At 40.5% G+C, this 17156-nt stretch overlaps 1 protein-coding gene across 1 annotated transcript in view; it reads left to right on the top strand.

Annotated features, from left to right (window-relative positions):
• mtor (mechanistic target of rapamycin kinase) overlaps positions 1–17156 on the top strand; it is a 243218-nt gene that overhangs the window by 43935 nt on the left and 182127 nt on the right. The window contains exons 21-25 of the mRNA XM_082187716.1: positions 511–678; positions 10911–11023; positions 13619–13781; positions 14621–14713; positions 16201–16347. Of these exons, the coding sequence (XP_082043842.1) occupies positions 511–678; positions 10911–11023; positions 13619–13781; positions 14621–14713; positions 16201–16347 (684 nt within the window). The remainder of the gene's footprint in view (positions 1–510; positions 679–10910; positions 11024–13618; positions 13782–14620; positions 14714–16200; positions 16348–17156) is intronic.

Raw genomic sequence — 17156 nt, 5'->3', positions numbered from 1 at the left:
TTCTTTCTTTCTGGGAATATAATCGTAACGTACTGATATACTTGAATTTAGACATGTTCAGACACACAATAATTTAATTTAATTTAATTATGAAAAATATATATATTTTTGATTTTGACAGGGCCAGCAGAGAAGGCCCTGCTGGCTCTGACGGCACACCACTGATACTGACAACACAACTTTCTATTAAGTAGCTTTGTTAAAAGAGTGCTATAAGGAACATATAGCTCAATGTGTTCTGCAAATGAATCACTTGATTCTTTTTTTTGATGAATTGGTTTAACTGATTGGAGGCAGAATCAAAGCAGTCAGGATTAGTTGGACAGCTAAATCGACTTGCTTCCCTAAATGCAATTAGGAGTTTTATTTGTTTGTATAAATAGTGTTTTATTATTAAAAAACCAAAACATATTTCATAACATAACATAAAACTTGGGGGAGATGTTGGCCCCCACTGTAAAAACAAACTCATGTAGGGAACACTGGGATATGGTGTTTTCTCTTCTACAGGAATACTGGACTCCAAACAATCCCATGCAGAACACCATTATTTTGCTGATTGAGCAGATAGTGGTGGCTCTAGGTGGAGAATTCAAACTCTACCTGCCACAACTCATCCCACATATGCTGCGAGTCTTCATGCACGACAACAGCCCTGGACGTAGCGTCACCATTAAGGTAAGCACATACACTGATATGAGTGTTAAAGTAGCAATGCTTCTTATTAGGTTTGGGGAATAATTGATTCACCAATGCATCAAACATGTTCTAGATTGATACACATGGTATTGTTAAAACTGCATATAAGCCTACATGTTGTTTTTTTTTACATATTTTATATTAACATTATTTGTGTAACATTATGTGAAGTTCTGTTCTTTTTTCCATCAATATCATGCATATGTATGAACAATTTTCTTAAATCAGGGTTTAAATTTCATGCGTTTAAATTTTCAAGTGTATACATGCGGCAAGTCAATTGGCTGAGCGTATGGCGTGATGACATGGCACAGCGTGTCACCAAAGCCATAAATAGATGCCTGAAATGCACGTCATCAGCTTCTTTGTCTTCAGGAGCCACATGTCTGTTCAGCGTGTGTTTGAGAATATGATTGTAAAGTGTGTGTGTTTGGACTAAGAATAGGAGTTAGTCTGTAAAATGTCAGGAGATGTGTGACGCCGTGCCCCCACTTCAGTCACATTCTTCGCCTGTAGGAGTTAAGACTCCACTAGAGCAGGGGTTCCCAAACTTTTCCATGACAAGGCCCCCCAAATACCACTAGGTTCTGGCCAAGGCCCCCCTTTTGCAGGATGGGTTATTGAACCCATCTACAATACTATGGCAAATGTATAAATAAATAAATAAAACATCTAGGTGAACATCAGATTATGTGATGGTGTTTGATACCAGCCAATCAGAAAGATTATAGAGATGAACCTATTACAATTTTCAAGGCCAATTCCGATTTGTCATTGAGTTTGACCTGCAGATACAGATTTTAGCCGATTCTGATTAAATTTTTTCTAACCACTTTACAGCACACACAAATATTTATTTTCTATATATATATATTTTATAAAACACCACTTTTATCCAAACTGATTAATAAAAAGTTTAAATGGGTACATTTTCTATAAATATTTTTGAGTCTTCATTTTCTTGAAGCCTACTGAAGTTCTTGTTAAAACTCACTATACATGCAAATTATGTGCATTTTTGGTACTTTTTGTGTGAAATCATATTTATTTTGTCCATCAAAAGTGTGCTTTCGCTTTAATTGAGCGTGAGCAGCGCGGCAAAAATAGACGGCGCCGAAACCCTCCGCTTCATACTGCTCACGGCACGCGACGCTCCTGCTTGACGCTCACGCGCTGCTCCTGCTCGCGGTGTGAATGCACTCACTGAACATGCACGGCGAAAAAAATTTGCGCTACTCACGTGCCGCTCGCGGTCTGAAACGGCCGTAATTCACAAGGTTTCCTACATGTGCGTTCTGTGTGCACGTGTGATGCTGATGTTGCGCGATGTTAATCATGCGGCGCCCGAGTGCATTTGAATCGGCATTATGTCAGACTGAAAATCACGTGAAAATCAGCCAATTCTGGTCACCAGCCGATCAATCAGTTCATCTCTAAAAGATTAGCATTAAAAGTATAATGTTCAGATAGGCTATGCAACAAATTATTAAAATGTTATTTTATAACAATAATCATATTAACACATTTTTTTTCCAACTTGTTGTGGCCCCCCTGGCGCCCCCTGGCGGCCCCCCAGGGGGCCGCGGCCCCCAGTTTGAAAACCCCTGCACTAGAGCGTCTCAGGTTACATATTGTCCTTCAGACAATTAAAATCTGATGACGTGCATTTCACGTAATTTACGTCATGCAGTTATATGGTCTTGGGAATCGGGAGTTTATCACACTGAGCATCTACTAGGGGTGCAACGGATCACAGTTGACACATGCACACCAAATTATGTCAAAATACCCATCTAAATACACGTCTCGGCAAGTATCCTCGCGGTCATGTCATAATTGAACAGTTGAGAAAGAAACCGGATGTTTGTCATTTTATTTGGTCATTTCTACAATGAACAAATTGTGTCTCATTTTTAAAAGCAAAAATTTGTTCTGTGAGCCCCTTATGCCTGTCAATCAGAAGTTAAACAGCGTTGCCAGATTAGACAGAGAGTAAAACTTAAGCACTTCTCCTCACTCAGGCAGATGAAGAAAACAGTGCAGCATTTAAAGATCATTTCTGTTGATTGATATAACAGAGTTTACTGGTATTTTAGTTCTGATGTGTGAAATGGTATTTTAACAGTAAAAAGACAGAATGCTGCTGCTTGTCTAAACACATTTATGGATTTACCTAAAAAGTCAATATGGATATTTAATGGTACTTTATGGTAATTTAATGTGTGTATGTCTGCTGTCTGTGCCACCTGTTTCACATTATTATGACCGCCGCTAGCGTAGCTAGCGAAAGCGGTCATATAGGGATTGTCAAAGTTTTTTTTTTTTTTTTTTTTGTCACCTTACTGAATTTTTCGTCAACGATACCAGGGACACCGAAGCACCGGGGAACATGAAATTTGGTGGGCATGTAGCCCCACTAGACTTCTAAGGAAAAATTTCGTTTGGTCCCCGGGGGCCACTCCCCCCCCGCGCTGGGCCCCCCCAAACCCCCAAAAATTCAGTTTTTCCTAAATAACTACCTGAACCGTGGCACCGAGGATGAAGACATTTTTATGGTATGTTGGTCTACTAGACTTTTACGGAAAAATTTCGTTTGGTCCCCGGGGGCCACTTCCCCCCCCGCGCTGGGGCCCCCTTAAATTTTTCGTCAACGATACCAGGGACATCGAAACACCGGGGAACATGAAATTTGGTGGGCATGTAGCCCCACTAGACTTCTAAGGAAAAATTTCGTTTGGTCCCCGGGGGCCACTCCCCCCCCGCGCTGGGCCCCCCCAAACCCCCAAAAATTCAGTTTTTCCTAAATAACTACCTGAACCGTGGCACCGAGGATGAAGAAATTTTTATGGTATGTTGGTCTACTAGACTTTTACGGAAAAATTTCGTTTGGTCCCCGGGGGCCACTTCCCCCCCCGCGCTGGGGCCCCCTTACATTTTTCGTCAACGATACCAGGGACACCGAAACACCGGGGAACATGAAATTTGGTGGGCATGTAGCCCCACTAGACTTCTAAGGAAAAATTTCGTTTGGTCCCCGGGGGCCAATCCCCCCCCGCGCTGGGCCCCCCCAAACCCCAAAAAATGCCGTTTTTCCTAAATAACTACCTGAACCGTGGCACCGAGGATGAAGAAATTTTTATGGTATGTTGGTCTACTAGACTTTTACGGAAAAATTTCGTTTGGTCCCCGGGGGCCACTCCCCCCCCGCGCTGGGCCCCCCCAAACCCCAAAAAATGCAGTTTTTCCTAAATAACTACCTGAACCGTGGCACCGAGGATGAATACATTTTTATGGTATGTTGGTCTACTAGACTTTTACGGAAAAATTTCGTTTGATCCGCGGGGGCCACTTCCCCCCCCGCGCTGGGGCCCCCGTAAATTTTTCGTCAACGATACCAGGGACACCGAAACACCGGGGAACATGAAATTTGGTGGGCATGTAGCCCCACTAGACTTCTAAGGAAAAATTTCGTTTGGTCCCCGGGGGCCACTCCCCCCCCGCGCTGGGCCCCCCCAAACCCCAAAAAATGCAGTTTTTCCTAAATAACTACCTGAACCGTGGCACCGAGGATGAAGACATTTTTGTGGTATGTTGGTCTACTAGACTTTTACGGAAAAATTTCATTTGGTCCCCGGGGGCCACTTCCCCCCCCCGCGCTGGGGCCCCCGTACATTTTTCGTCAACCATACCAGGGACACCGAAACACCGGGGAACATGAAATTTGGTGGGCATGTAGCCCCACTAGACTTCTAAGGAAAAATTTCGTTTGGTCCCCGGGGGCCACTCCCCCCCCGCGCTGGGCCCCCCCAAACCCCAAAAAATGCAGTTTTTCCTAAATAACTACCTGTTCACCTTAATCAATATGTGCTTTCAATACATTCCTGTTATCTCTCGGCAACGTCCTTTCATCACGCGCAATAGACAGCGCAATACTGCCAATCTGCGTCCCATCCTCACATCCTCACACACTCCTCTCTCTCTTTCCGTGGGTCTATGGAATTGTCAGTCAGCAGTCAATAAAGCTGACTTCATTCCAGCCTTTGCATCTCATTCTACTCTTAGTATCTTGGGGCTGACTGAGACCTGGATTCGTCCAGAAGACTCAGCAACCCCTGCTGCTCTCTCTAGCAATTTCTCCTTCTCCCACTCCCCTCGCCAGTCTGGGAGAGGTGGGGGTACAGGGCTTCTCGTTTCTAACAATTGCAAATACTCCACGCTCTCTTCTCTATGCAACAACAACTCATTTGAATATCATGCTATTACACTTACAACTCCCATTAAAATCCATATTGTAGTCATTTATCGCCCCCCAGGTCAGCTGGGTAACTTTGTAGATGAGCTGGATGTGCTGCTGTCCACTTTCCCTGAGGACGGCACCCCACTTCTAGTCTTCGGTGACTTCAACATTCATCTCGAAAAGCCACATGCAACAGACTTCACCTCACTCCTAGCCTCTTTCGATCTCAAACGACTCATCACCACAGGTACTCACAAATCAGGCAACCAACTGGACCTGGTTTACACACGCAACTGCACCACAGAAAACATCCTGGTGACACCTCTCCACGTTTCAGATCATTTCCTCATTACTTTCAGTCTACAACTCTCTACCCCTGCACCACCACCCCCACCACCAGTCACTTTCAGACGAAACCTGCGCTCACTTTCCCCCTCCCATCTTTCCTCTGCCGTGTCATCCTCTCTTCCCCCACCCTCACAATTCTCATCTCTGGATGTGAATACCGCAACGGACACCTTATGCTCCACTCTAATCTCTTCTCTAGACATTATCTGCCCCCTCTCCTCCAGGCCAGCACGCGCTACTCCCTCTAACCCCTGGTTATCTGAGGTTCTTCGGGAACACCGGACCGAACTCAGGGCAGCGGAGAGGAAATGGCACAAATCAAAAGACGCATCTGACCTTAGTATGTATCAATTTCTCCTCTCCTCCTTTTCTGTTGATGTTCATGCTGCAAAATCTTCATACTTCCACAACAAGATCAACAGCTCCTCCAACACACGACTACTCTTCAAGACATTCAACTCTCTCCTCTGTCCACCTCCACCACCACCCGCCTCCTCCTTAACTGCTGACGATTTTGCGCACTTCTTCACCAAGAAAACAACAGCTATCAGCAGTCAATTCCCAGCTCCACACACACAGGAACCCAGACCGACCCCTTCCACAGCCAATATCCCTCTGTCCTCCTTTTCTTCGCTAACCGAGGAAGAAGTATCTACACTTCTCCTCTCCAGTCACCCTACCACCTGCCCGCTTGACCCCATCCCCTCACACCTTCTACAAGCCATCTCTCCCACACTTCTACCATCACTCACACACATCATCAACTCATCCCTCCATACTGGCACCTTCCCTACAGCATTCAAGCAGGCTCGGGTTACTCCACTGCTCAAAAAACCAACGCTAAACACATCATTTGTAGACAATTACAGACCTATCTCTCTCCTACCATTCATTGCGAAGACACTTGAAAGAGCTGTCTTCAACCAACTAACATCCTTCTTGTCTCTAAACAACCAGCTGGATGTCAACCAATCTGGCTTCAAGAAAGGACATTCAACGGAGACTGCATTACTGTCAGTCACAGAAGCCCTACGGATCGCAAAAGCTGCTTCCAAATCTTCAGTCCTCATTCTCCTGGATCTGTCTGCTGCCTTCGACACGGTGAATCATCAGATCCTTATGTCCACCCTCTCATCACTGGGCATCACAGGAACTTCACTCCACTGGTTTGAGTCCTATCTCACAGGTAGGTCCTTCAAGGTCGCATGGAGAGGTGAGGTATCCAGAGCACATCAGCTGACCACAGGGGTTCCCCAGGGTTCAGTTCTTGGTCCCCTCCTCTTCTCCATCTACACCACATCACTGGGACACATCATACAGGCACACGGTTTTTCCTACCATTGCTATGCTGATGACACGCAGCTCTTCCTCTCCTTTCAACCAGATGATCCCACAGTAGCTGCACGGGTCTCAAGCTGTCTGGCGGACATCTCCACATGGATGAAGGAACATCACCTGCAGCTCAACCTGGCAAAGACTGAGCTTCTCGTCCTCCCTGCCAATCCGTCTCTACAGCACGACTTCACCATCCAGCTAGAGTCATCATTAATCACCCCATCAAGATCGGTCAGAAATCTTGGAGTAACGTTTGATGACCAGCTGACCTTCACAGATCACATTTCAAAGACAGCTCGATCATGCAGGTTTGCACTGCACAACATCAGGAAAATCAGGCCTTTCCTAACTGAGCATGCAACACAACTCATCGTCCAGGCCCTGGTCATCTCTAGGCTTGACTACTGCAATGCTCTTCTGGCTGGACTTCCAGCATGTGCAACCAAAACCCTACAGATGATCCAGAATGCTGTAGCTCGTCTTGTCTTCAACGAGCCCAAGAGGGCCCACGTCACTCCTCTGTTCATCTCTCTGCACTGGCTACCTCTCGCTGCTCGCATCAAGTTCAAGGCACTGACGCTTGCTTACAGAACTATCACAGGCTCAGCCCCCTCCTACTTTCACTCACTCCTACGAGTCTACATCCCTACCAGACACCTACGATCGGTCAACGAGCGACGTCTCGTGGTTCCATCACAGAAAGCCACAAAATCACTTTCCAGAACATTCTCATTCACAGTTCCATGCTGGTGGAACGCTCTCCCCACCCTCATCCGGAATGCAGAATCCCTGACAACATTCAAAAGACAGCTGAAAACCAATCTCTTCCGTGAGCACTTAACCTTATAAAAAAAAAAAAAAAAAAAAAAAAGTTTTCCTTTCCCTTTGTAACATCACTTATCAGGCTTATGCTACTCTGAATAATACCTGAACTTCGTACTTTGAGCACTTCTTGCGTTGTTGTTGCTTTTTGCCTCTTTATGATGACTCGCTGAATTTTGTCCTAATTTGTAAGTCGCTTTGGAGAAAGGCGTCTGCTAAATGACTAAATGTAAATGTAAATGTAAACTACCTGAACCGTGGCACCGAGGATGAAGACATTTTTATGGTATGTTGCTCTTAAGGGCCCACATCAACCTAGCCCATAATCACTCATTTGTGATTTGCGCCCCTCCCATAAAAAATGAAAATGCAATATTATTCTGCTTTAATCGCCCCTATCTTCAGTGGAGATGTTCAGAACTGCACCATATTTCATGTGTATGATTAACTTGACATCCTCTGGGGGTATCCTCTGCTAAGTTTTGTAGAATTTCATCCATGGGGGGGTATAAAATAAATTCATTTATGTGCACATTTAGCGACTGTACACTCATCGGCCTGTAGATGGTGCTGTTGAGCGAAGGGTTGCTGGTTTAGGATGATACTGTCACACACACACATGCAGGAATACAAACAAACGCAAGCATGCACACACACTGACATCCACACGCACAGACACACACCCATACACACACATACAAATCCACATGCACAGACACACACACACAAACACACACGCGCACACATGTACGCACACATACATACACGCACAGACACACACGCACACACACACACACACACACACACACACACACACACACACACACACACACACACACACACACACACACACACACAGACACACACACACACACACACACACACACACACACACACACACACACACAGACAGACATGCACATACTATTACTTTTTTTAGGTATATACATAAACACGCAATCAGCCAAATTACTCCACGTCATTTATTTTTGTGGAAAGCCAGTGCAGGCCTGAGCGGCGGTCATATTTTGTACCGCGATGCGGTACATCTAGTTTCAATATGTGCTGAGTTCACCTTCGGGTGTCAGATGATCTCATCTAAACCTTGTGATCTAAACCTTGCGGTCCTCTGACGACCAACAAACCTTCCCCTCTGTCTATATCTAGGTAATCTGATAACCTGTATTTCAGAACAGTTTAGGAGGCATCCTTTTTGGATTCACAGACTAGTAAATATCCACAGACTAAACGGAATATTTAAAAAAAAAAGTTTGTCTTTCTTTTATTTATAGTATCTTTCTCATATACCATTGTCATTCTGTACATTAGTGTTTATTTCATGTAAAGAAGTCTTGCAATATCTAATAAATATTTTTACTCAATGAACATGGCAAACTTCTGCTAATCCAGTTGTTAGATTCTCCGAAGTGTGCATATTGTACAAAAGTACGTGTAATCTGTGCGTGACAGTCCATCTGTGTGAATTCAGTGGGGTCAGGAGAGTTCTGTCAACAATTCTATGGGGTTATAATTGTTGCATTATTCCTAATAAATAGATTGAGATTCACAAACAAATGTAAAGAGATTCACAAAAAATTATCAAATTCACAAATAAATAGATTAAGATCCACAAATAAATGTAAAGAGTTTCACAAAAAATGATAAAACTCACAAATAAATCAAATGAGATTTGCAAATAAAAAAATATATTTACAAATGTGTTTTATGTCACAAATACAACTCTGCCTGGCATTTATTTGTGAACCGCTTTTCTGTGCACCCATTTCAAGGGTGCAAATATCTTCAAAATGAATCAGATTCCGTTACCGCCTGGAGTGTAGTCTAACGTGATTGGTTGTAGCGAGAACGTGCTACGATTGGTCAGCTCAATGTGGCCGTTATCTGACGGGCTTGAGAAAACGGTGGGTGGAGTCCACTTACTTGTGGATTTGTCTGCACGTCGACGCAAGAAGTGTTTCAAAATCCACAGATGCGTGAGGGGATTTACAAATGCACAAGAAGCAATTCACAAATTCGTGCAGCGATTTACAAATGCACAGAAAACGGTTCACAAATAAATGCCAGAGTTGTGTTTGTGACATAAAACACATTTGTAAATATATATATATTTTTTGCAAATCTCATTTTATTTATTTGTGAGTTTTATACATTTTTGTGAATCTCTTTACATTTGTTTGTGAATCTCAATCTATTTATTTGGAATAATGCAACAATTCTAACCCCATACAATTTTGGACTAACATCATTTGCAGCATGTGTTATTTACTCTCTATAATTAAATAGGTTGACCACTATCACTGATGAATTTGATTATAGATGAAGTGTAATATAACAAGCAGATTTACAGTACTAAAAAAATCATTTTATACTAAAATTATTATGCAGACAATGCTTAAGACTCATTTATTCCAGACATGTAATATAAATAAATAGATAAATACATACAATCCCCCTTCACATTTAAAAAAAGTCAATGAATATCAGAGCTTTCCAGAGCTCCTTCATCATTAGATATCTTCTCTGCCAGTCTTCAGCTCCTGACAGATGTGTGTAGCTCCAGGCCAAACCCACAAATCCCACTCAAGTAATTCAGTAATTCCTACATCCACATGAGTCTTCTCTCTGCACGCCTGTAGAGCCCATAACTACCGTCTGCATCACTGGGAGCAGTGAGGTCACCCTAAAGGAGCTCTTAAACTGCCTACCAGTTGTTATGGGCCGAATAAGAAAACAAAAGCTCAGTCATTCATGTGAGCTGCGCTGGCAAGATTTTGACCTTGTGAGGGGCAATATTTTGATTTTTAAAAAAGGGGGAAAAGGGTTTATTATAAAGATGGCCTCCTTATAGCCATTTCTCTTTTTGATTCTTTTTTTGTTTTTTTATAAACCTTTTTGCTGTTTTGTTTTAGTGACTGCTGATGGAAAAGTATCTTCAAGTCACATTTTATATCAATATGGAATGTTGTTGTAAATTAAGTTTTAAGTAAATTAATTTTTTTAGTACTGGTTTGTAGCGTCCATTCACAAAATGAGGTAAGCTTGTTAGAAGTTGTGTGACATCCGTGACGTTCCACTAAACCTTACTCACTGTAGTTACTGTTTCTAATGCTGTTAAGCTTTCCTATTAGCACTTGTTCGCTTCTTGTGATCCTCATTTGTGGATAAAAGATAAATACATTTGTGATTAGTGGTTTGCTATAGGGTTCAAACAAATGCTTTAAGTGTTCATTGTGATGTAGATGACTCTTAAAATGTTTTTTAAACAAATTTCTATAATGGATTTATATATCATGGTTTACTGTGTGCCAAGTGCTATGTATATAGCACAATATATAATGCACAATACTCTGATGTATTTAACCGTTTTTTTCCAGAGGTGTACTGTTTGTCTTGATGTTGTCATTCAGTTTCACAGTTTTCAGGCAGTTTTCTTCCTTCTGTGTCCTAGCTGCTCATGGCCATCCAGCTGTTTGGAGCTAACCTGGATGACTACCTCCACCTACTGCTGCCTCCCGTAGTTAAACTGTTCGATGCCCCCGATGTCCCCCTGCAGGCCCGCAAGTCAGTGTGAAAATCTTCTGCTCTGTTCAAGCTCTTTTTAAACAAGTGTTATTCAAACCAGTGAAGTAGTGAAAGTAAACATACGCTACTGTATATGTTGCTACAGTACTTGGTATGAAATGTGGAAAACAGTGTTTTTTTTTTTTACTTAATTTGCTGTAGTATCTATAAAAGTATCAACAAGTCTCAACTTCAGGTCAACATGAACCGCCATTTGCAACCCATGTTATTACTGTGATAGGAAATGTTTGCAAGCTAAACAGAATATATTGATTCCAAGAATGTAGGGCGACTAGGCTTGATTTGAATTATTAGGGAATTGGTGGGATGGTAAAAAAAAAAGGCTGTTTCTTACCAGATTGGAGCCACACCTGAACTAAATAGTTAATTAAAGAATAATTAAGAAATGCCTTAATAGTTATTTTGCTGTTTGTGAAAGAAAAAAAAAGTAAATTTGTTTCAGGGATTTTTTTGTTTTTATTTTTTTTGAATAATGTTCACTGATAAACAATGAGATCAAGAACATATATTGAAGTAAATGTGTTCAATTTTGATTTCATGTTGACTTAAATGTGGGCATAGGTCATTTGAGGTAGTGAGAGTGTTTTCGCAGCAGTGGTAAGAACGAATGTGAATCAGGTAACCCCAGAGTCTATGAATACAGGATCACATTAACAAAGTGGCTTTGGCCAGCTTTTACTCTGCTAATACTCTCAGTAAAACGTTTTTTTACAGACAAGAATCTGTATTGTTTTACTGAATAAGTACTGGGCTGAGTTTAAGAAAGAATTTTGAAGAGAAAGGTAGACGGATTGTATTTTATTAATGTGCTTGATTTTGTTGGCTGCACCACAGTGCGGGTGTGTTGGTTTGGAAACTCGGTTTTAAAACCTCAAACAATTAACTAGATCGTGTCTCCTTTACTGATACAAATATTTTTTTAAAAGCTATTCGGCTGCCAATGGCAATATAGAGAGCATGGTCCTGAAAAAAAATCAGGCTAAAATTTTTAACACAACTTGTTTCGATTTATGGCTTTGATTTTCTCATAGTTTTATGGCGCTTTTCCACTGCATGGTACGGTACGGCTCGGTTCGGTACGGCACGCTTTGGCGCTTTTCCACTGCATGGTACGGTACGGCTCGGTTCGGTACGGCTCACTTATGGCGCATTTCCACTGCATGGTACGGTACGGTACGGCTCGCTTCGGCTCGCTTTAAATGGTACCACCTCTGTTGAGGTTCCAAGCGTACCGTACCGATACTAAAATGTGACGTGAAAACACTGCAGATCACTGATTGGTCAGACAGAATCATCACTACCAGCGTCATTGTATTTACGACACGAGACACTAAACCCGCTAGATTTAAATAGCCAGTAGACAACAGCCAACGCTGTAGCGCCTGTTTTAAAAGTATTGGCTTAAAAAAAAAAATAGTATAAACTTCAAAAAAGAAATGGCTGAATCGTGGTCAGTGGACGAGGTGCAGACGTTCCTCTCGTTGGTTGCCGAGGAGTGGATGGGGAAACACGGAATGAAAAATTCGCATTTCATATGATGATGTCATGGCAGTAGAGACGGCAACTATAACGATCAGTCCCACCCACTTTGAAGCGGTACTAACTGCAGTGGAAAAGCAACCGAGCTAAAGCGAACCGAACCGTGCCGTACCGAGCCGAGTCGTACCACGCAGTGGAAAAGCGAAGCGAGCCGAACCGTTCCGCGCCGAGTCGAACCGTACCGAGCCGAACCGAGCCGTACCATGCAGTGGAAAAGCGCCATTAGAGTAAAACATGTTTTTGAAAATGTAAATATATTTCATATAAAAATTTTAAATAGTATTTTTGCACATTTTTCATAACAATAAATGTAAAATTCAAAAAAGTTCACTTTTAAACACTTTTTCACTTCAGCAATAATCTGCCGAGTGTCGTCTTTGAAAAGAGATCAAACTTAAGTCTGTACTCTAAAGCATTCAGGATTTACGGCACTTTATTTGTACTTTTGCATTTTGTGGCCTCTGGACAGTACATTTTTTTCTTATTTTTGATTTCCTTTTGGATCTACGCACCACAAGAAGATATCACTCATCAGTCTGGAACTAATGTTTGGCACTACGCCTTTCTATCCTCTTTTTTTCGACAGTTGGAAATTAAATTTTCAGGTCTATGCTCAAAAAGTGAATAAATGGATTATAAATATATAAATATAATTTAGTACCATAAAAATAAAAAATAAAAAACTTTATCGGACTAAAATATAGAACATTAATTTCATTGAAATAAAAAATATATATATTTCGGTCATTTTTGACCAACACGCAAAACTTATTTTTGTCATTTGACTTCATTATTTTTGTCTGATATCTGTGAACAAGATTGTTGGTAAATTTTGAAACCAACATTTGGTGGAATGTTCACTTTTGTAAATCAGCCAAGACAACATGGTTTTCTGCTACCAGTATTTTTAAAATGTCTAAATATTGGCCGATATTATCAGTCTATTACTTGTTATTTTACATTTATTAACAAAATGTGAAAAAATGCCAATAAATGTTTTAATGAACATTTGGTGGTTTTATTTTTGGTGTTTAGGGTTGCCTTGGAGACTTTAGATCGCCTGACTGAGTCTTTAGACTTCACGGATTATGCTTCCAGAATTATTCACCCCATTGTGCGTGCACTCGACGTTACTCCAGAGCTGCGGAGCACCTCCATGGACACGCTGTCCTCACTAGTCTTTCAGCTTGGCAAAAAGGTACAATCTTAAAGCCTAGTTCAAGTCTGGGGAGTGGATCTGTAATGCTGTCCTCATCGTTTGGAAATAAACTATTAAACTTTTTTTTCTTCCATAATTCTCATAGTTATATGTCATTAACTGATGTTCTGAAGTAGCCTTCTAAGTATTCCCTAGTGTCTCGCTAATGCACAAAGACGTTTCCAATCAGAGAGAGGGATGAGGTCATTGCTTTAACCATTCCTCTTAAAACCCTCTTAAAATTACCAGTCAACATGTGGCCACCATGAGCACCAGGCACAAGTTCTGATTCCTTTGATCACTGCTGGCCACAATCCTCAGTTTCCTGTGTTAGAGGAACAACACTTTATTTGTGTACTTCCTAGTTGATGGGGTTTAGTCACATGTAGACACATGTGCACTCATTCACTCCCAATACTCAAAAGCTTTTTAGTCTAAATAAATCCAGTATGCTTTTCCTCCTTTTCATGTGAGAAGTGCTGCCACCAAGTTGATGCTAAAATAAAAATAAGTAACAATACAAATATTTCTACAATGCTAGTACTGAGTATAATGACTTAAATCAGTACACATGTGGTACTTCTTTTTTTCTTTGTTTTTAGTTTGTTTTTGTTTTTTTACTGGCTGTTAACTTGTATTGAATAATTACTTAAAAACATGAAGCAGTGTTTACTTAATTGATACTTGAAGGCTTTGTTATTGTTTTAATTTCATTTGTTAATATTTATATTAATATTGAACTTTTTAATTAAATTAGTATGTTTCATAGCATAATAGTTGTGCTGTGTTGACATGAATATTAGTATTACAAATTTTTTTTCTGCATATTTCTTTCACAGTACCAGATCTTCATTCCTATGGTTAATAAAGTGATGTTGAAACATCGCATCAATCACCAGCGCTACGATGTGCTCATCTGTCGAATTGTCAAGGTCAGCATCCTACCCTCTCCACGTCTGTGGATATAATATTTCTTTGCAAAAAACATAAACACAAATTCTACATAAACTGGGTCCCTGATGACTATTCAGTCACGTTCTTGTTAGAAGAACTTGTCTGAAACAAACCAGCTCTTGTGTTCTGATGGAGAAGCCTGCCTCCGTTTCCTGAATTTGGCCCCCTGTGTGAACCACCACTCATTCTTTGCTAGTGAACCCAGACTTCCTGTTCCAGCACGTGGCCTCTTGGCATCCATATCCAATCTTGTCTTTGGCTTTGAGATGTATGGTTTTTCCTACTGGCATAGAATTACCAACACGTAATGCTGGTGTAAAAGAAAGGTTCTTGCCCCTCTTTCAAGAAGTGTTTTATGTAAGGGACAATTGAAGAAAGGCCGTTAAATTATTAGAAAATTATACGCACCCGAGGTGTAAATAAGGTCAATTATTCAGCTTATACTATGCCTACGACACATTGTTCAGATGTTTTAAATCAAGACATTTGTTAGGTTTTTGTCCTTACAACGCTTTTGTGTGTTAGTCTAATTACTTATGCATCTCATTTCAAGCCTCCATTGCTAATTCCAAAATATCATTTTAGAGTTAGTAATGGAGACTTAATCCATTAATATGCAGAATAATGCAGTTATTAGAGAGAGAGAGAGAGAGAGAGAGAGAGATCTCTAATAAGTGTGTGTGAATTACCTCAGTCTGTGCAGCTCTTAACAGTGTTCGGCAGCAGCGTCTCTACTAATAGCAAAGCTGTAAGTCTTCATGTAGCTTTTCAGTTGAGAAACTTTTTTTTTATAAAGTCATTGTTTTTTCATTGTTGTCTTATTTGTTATATTTATTTGCTTTTTTTGGGGTTTTGGTTCTTTTTGCTTTTGAAGGCTGCAAAGACCTTTGAAATAACTGAAATAGTTTGGCGAAGTGAAATGGAACTGCAATGCGGTCAAGCCCTTCCTGGAACTACTTTAGCCGTGTGTTTCCAGGAAAATAATTGCACACCTTAGAATGTTCGTCAGCCAATTAGAGTCAAGTATTCAACAGCCCCGCAGTATAATTGCAAATGTATTTATGCCTCCTTTTGCCAACAAAACCTAAATAGTTGGTGCCCCATTATTTTTTTAAAGGATGAAGGCACAGATTTGATTATAGAGATTATAGATGACTATTCATATGTTTGAAATGTTTGATGTGTAAAATCAGTATAACATGAAAATGTTTGTTTGCTGTCGAATTATTATTATTCTTTTTTATTATTTTTTTATGCATGTTGCTAGTAAATGATCACACAAATCAGTGGTCAGTAGACCTTTTGTTAAAAAATGATGAACATTTGACTATATTTAGAGTTTCAAGACCTACATGTCCCTTATTTGTGGAAAGTTTTGGGCATTTAGGTTTTTTCAAGCTGACACAAATGTAGATTTGTGTGTGTGTTTGATTTATCTTTGCTGACCTGTTTGTCTCTTTCTCAGGGCTATACTTTGGCGGAAGAGGAAGAGGACCCTTTAATATTTCAGCATAGACAATTACGTGGTAATCAAAGCGACACTCTGGTTAGTAACCCGGTCGAATCAGGACCCATGAAGAAACTGCACGTCAGCACAACTGCTCTGCAGAAGGTTTGTAGAATGATGTGTTAACATTTGCATGTGCCATTTAATAGATTGGTATTAATGTAGATATTGAAGCAGACCAGTCTATTAATATCAGACATTCTGATCTCAATAAAATCAACTTCGACTCTACTGTTGGAAATCTGTTTATAATGTCCTCATTCACCCAAAACATTTTTTTTAAACAAAATGGTATTGTTTGTGGTGTATTGGTTGAATGAGTGTTCATTTATCACATATTGAATTGATGAAATTTAATCACACTTTATTTCATAAAATAAATGTGACTTGTTCCTAAGTTTGTAAAGAATGGGAAACTGTTTGCACTAGGAGGAAATGAGTCCCCTTTAAAGGCATGCCCAGTATATTCATTGAACTCCTTTTTTGTATTTTGTATGGTTTGAAACTTAGCTACATCTGTCTTCAACACCACACTTGATCTTTTTCAGACAGAGATTTGTGATTTGTCTTTCGGGGTACACTGTTGAAGGGATTGTCTGTTCTCTCTGATTCATGAACTCATCATAATCATTTACATGTGTTGCCTGAGTTGTCTTTCCACTATTCTCTCCACCATTACCTTCATTACTCAGTTTTCTGTTGCCTAAATATTGAACATTCACCCATGGATGGACTTGAGTGTCTTGGCTTTTAATCTTAATGCATCTTTACTGAATAAAAGTACGTATTTCTTTAATTTATTTCCCAAAAATAAAGAAAAAATATATGACCGCCTTTGAATGGTAGTGTATAAAGTTACAAAAGTTTTCTATTTCAGATAAATGCTGTTCTTTTGAATTGTATATTAATCAAAG

Source organism: Leuciscus leuciscus (assembly GCF_965113295.1).
Source record: "Leuciscus leuciscus genome assembly, chromosome: 13".
NCBI classification, from domain to species: Eukaryota; Metazoa; Chordata; class Actinopteri; order Cypriniformes; family Leuciscidae; genus Leuciscus; species Leuciscus leuciscus.
This window is presented reverse-complemented; position numbering and strand designations above follow the sequence as displayed.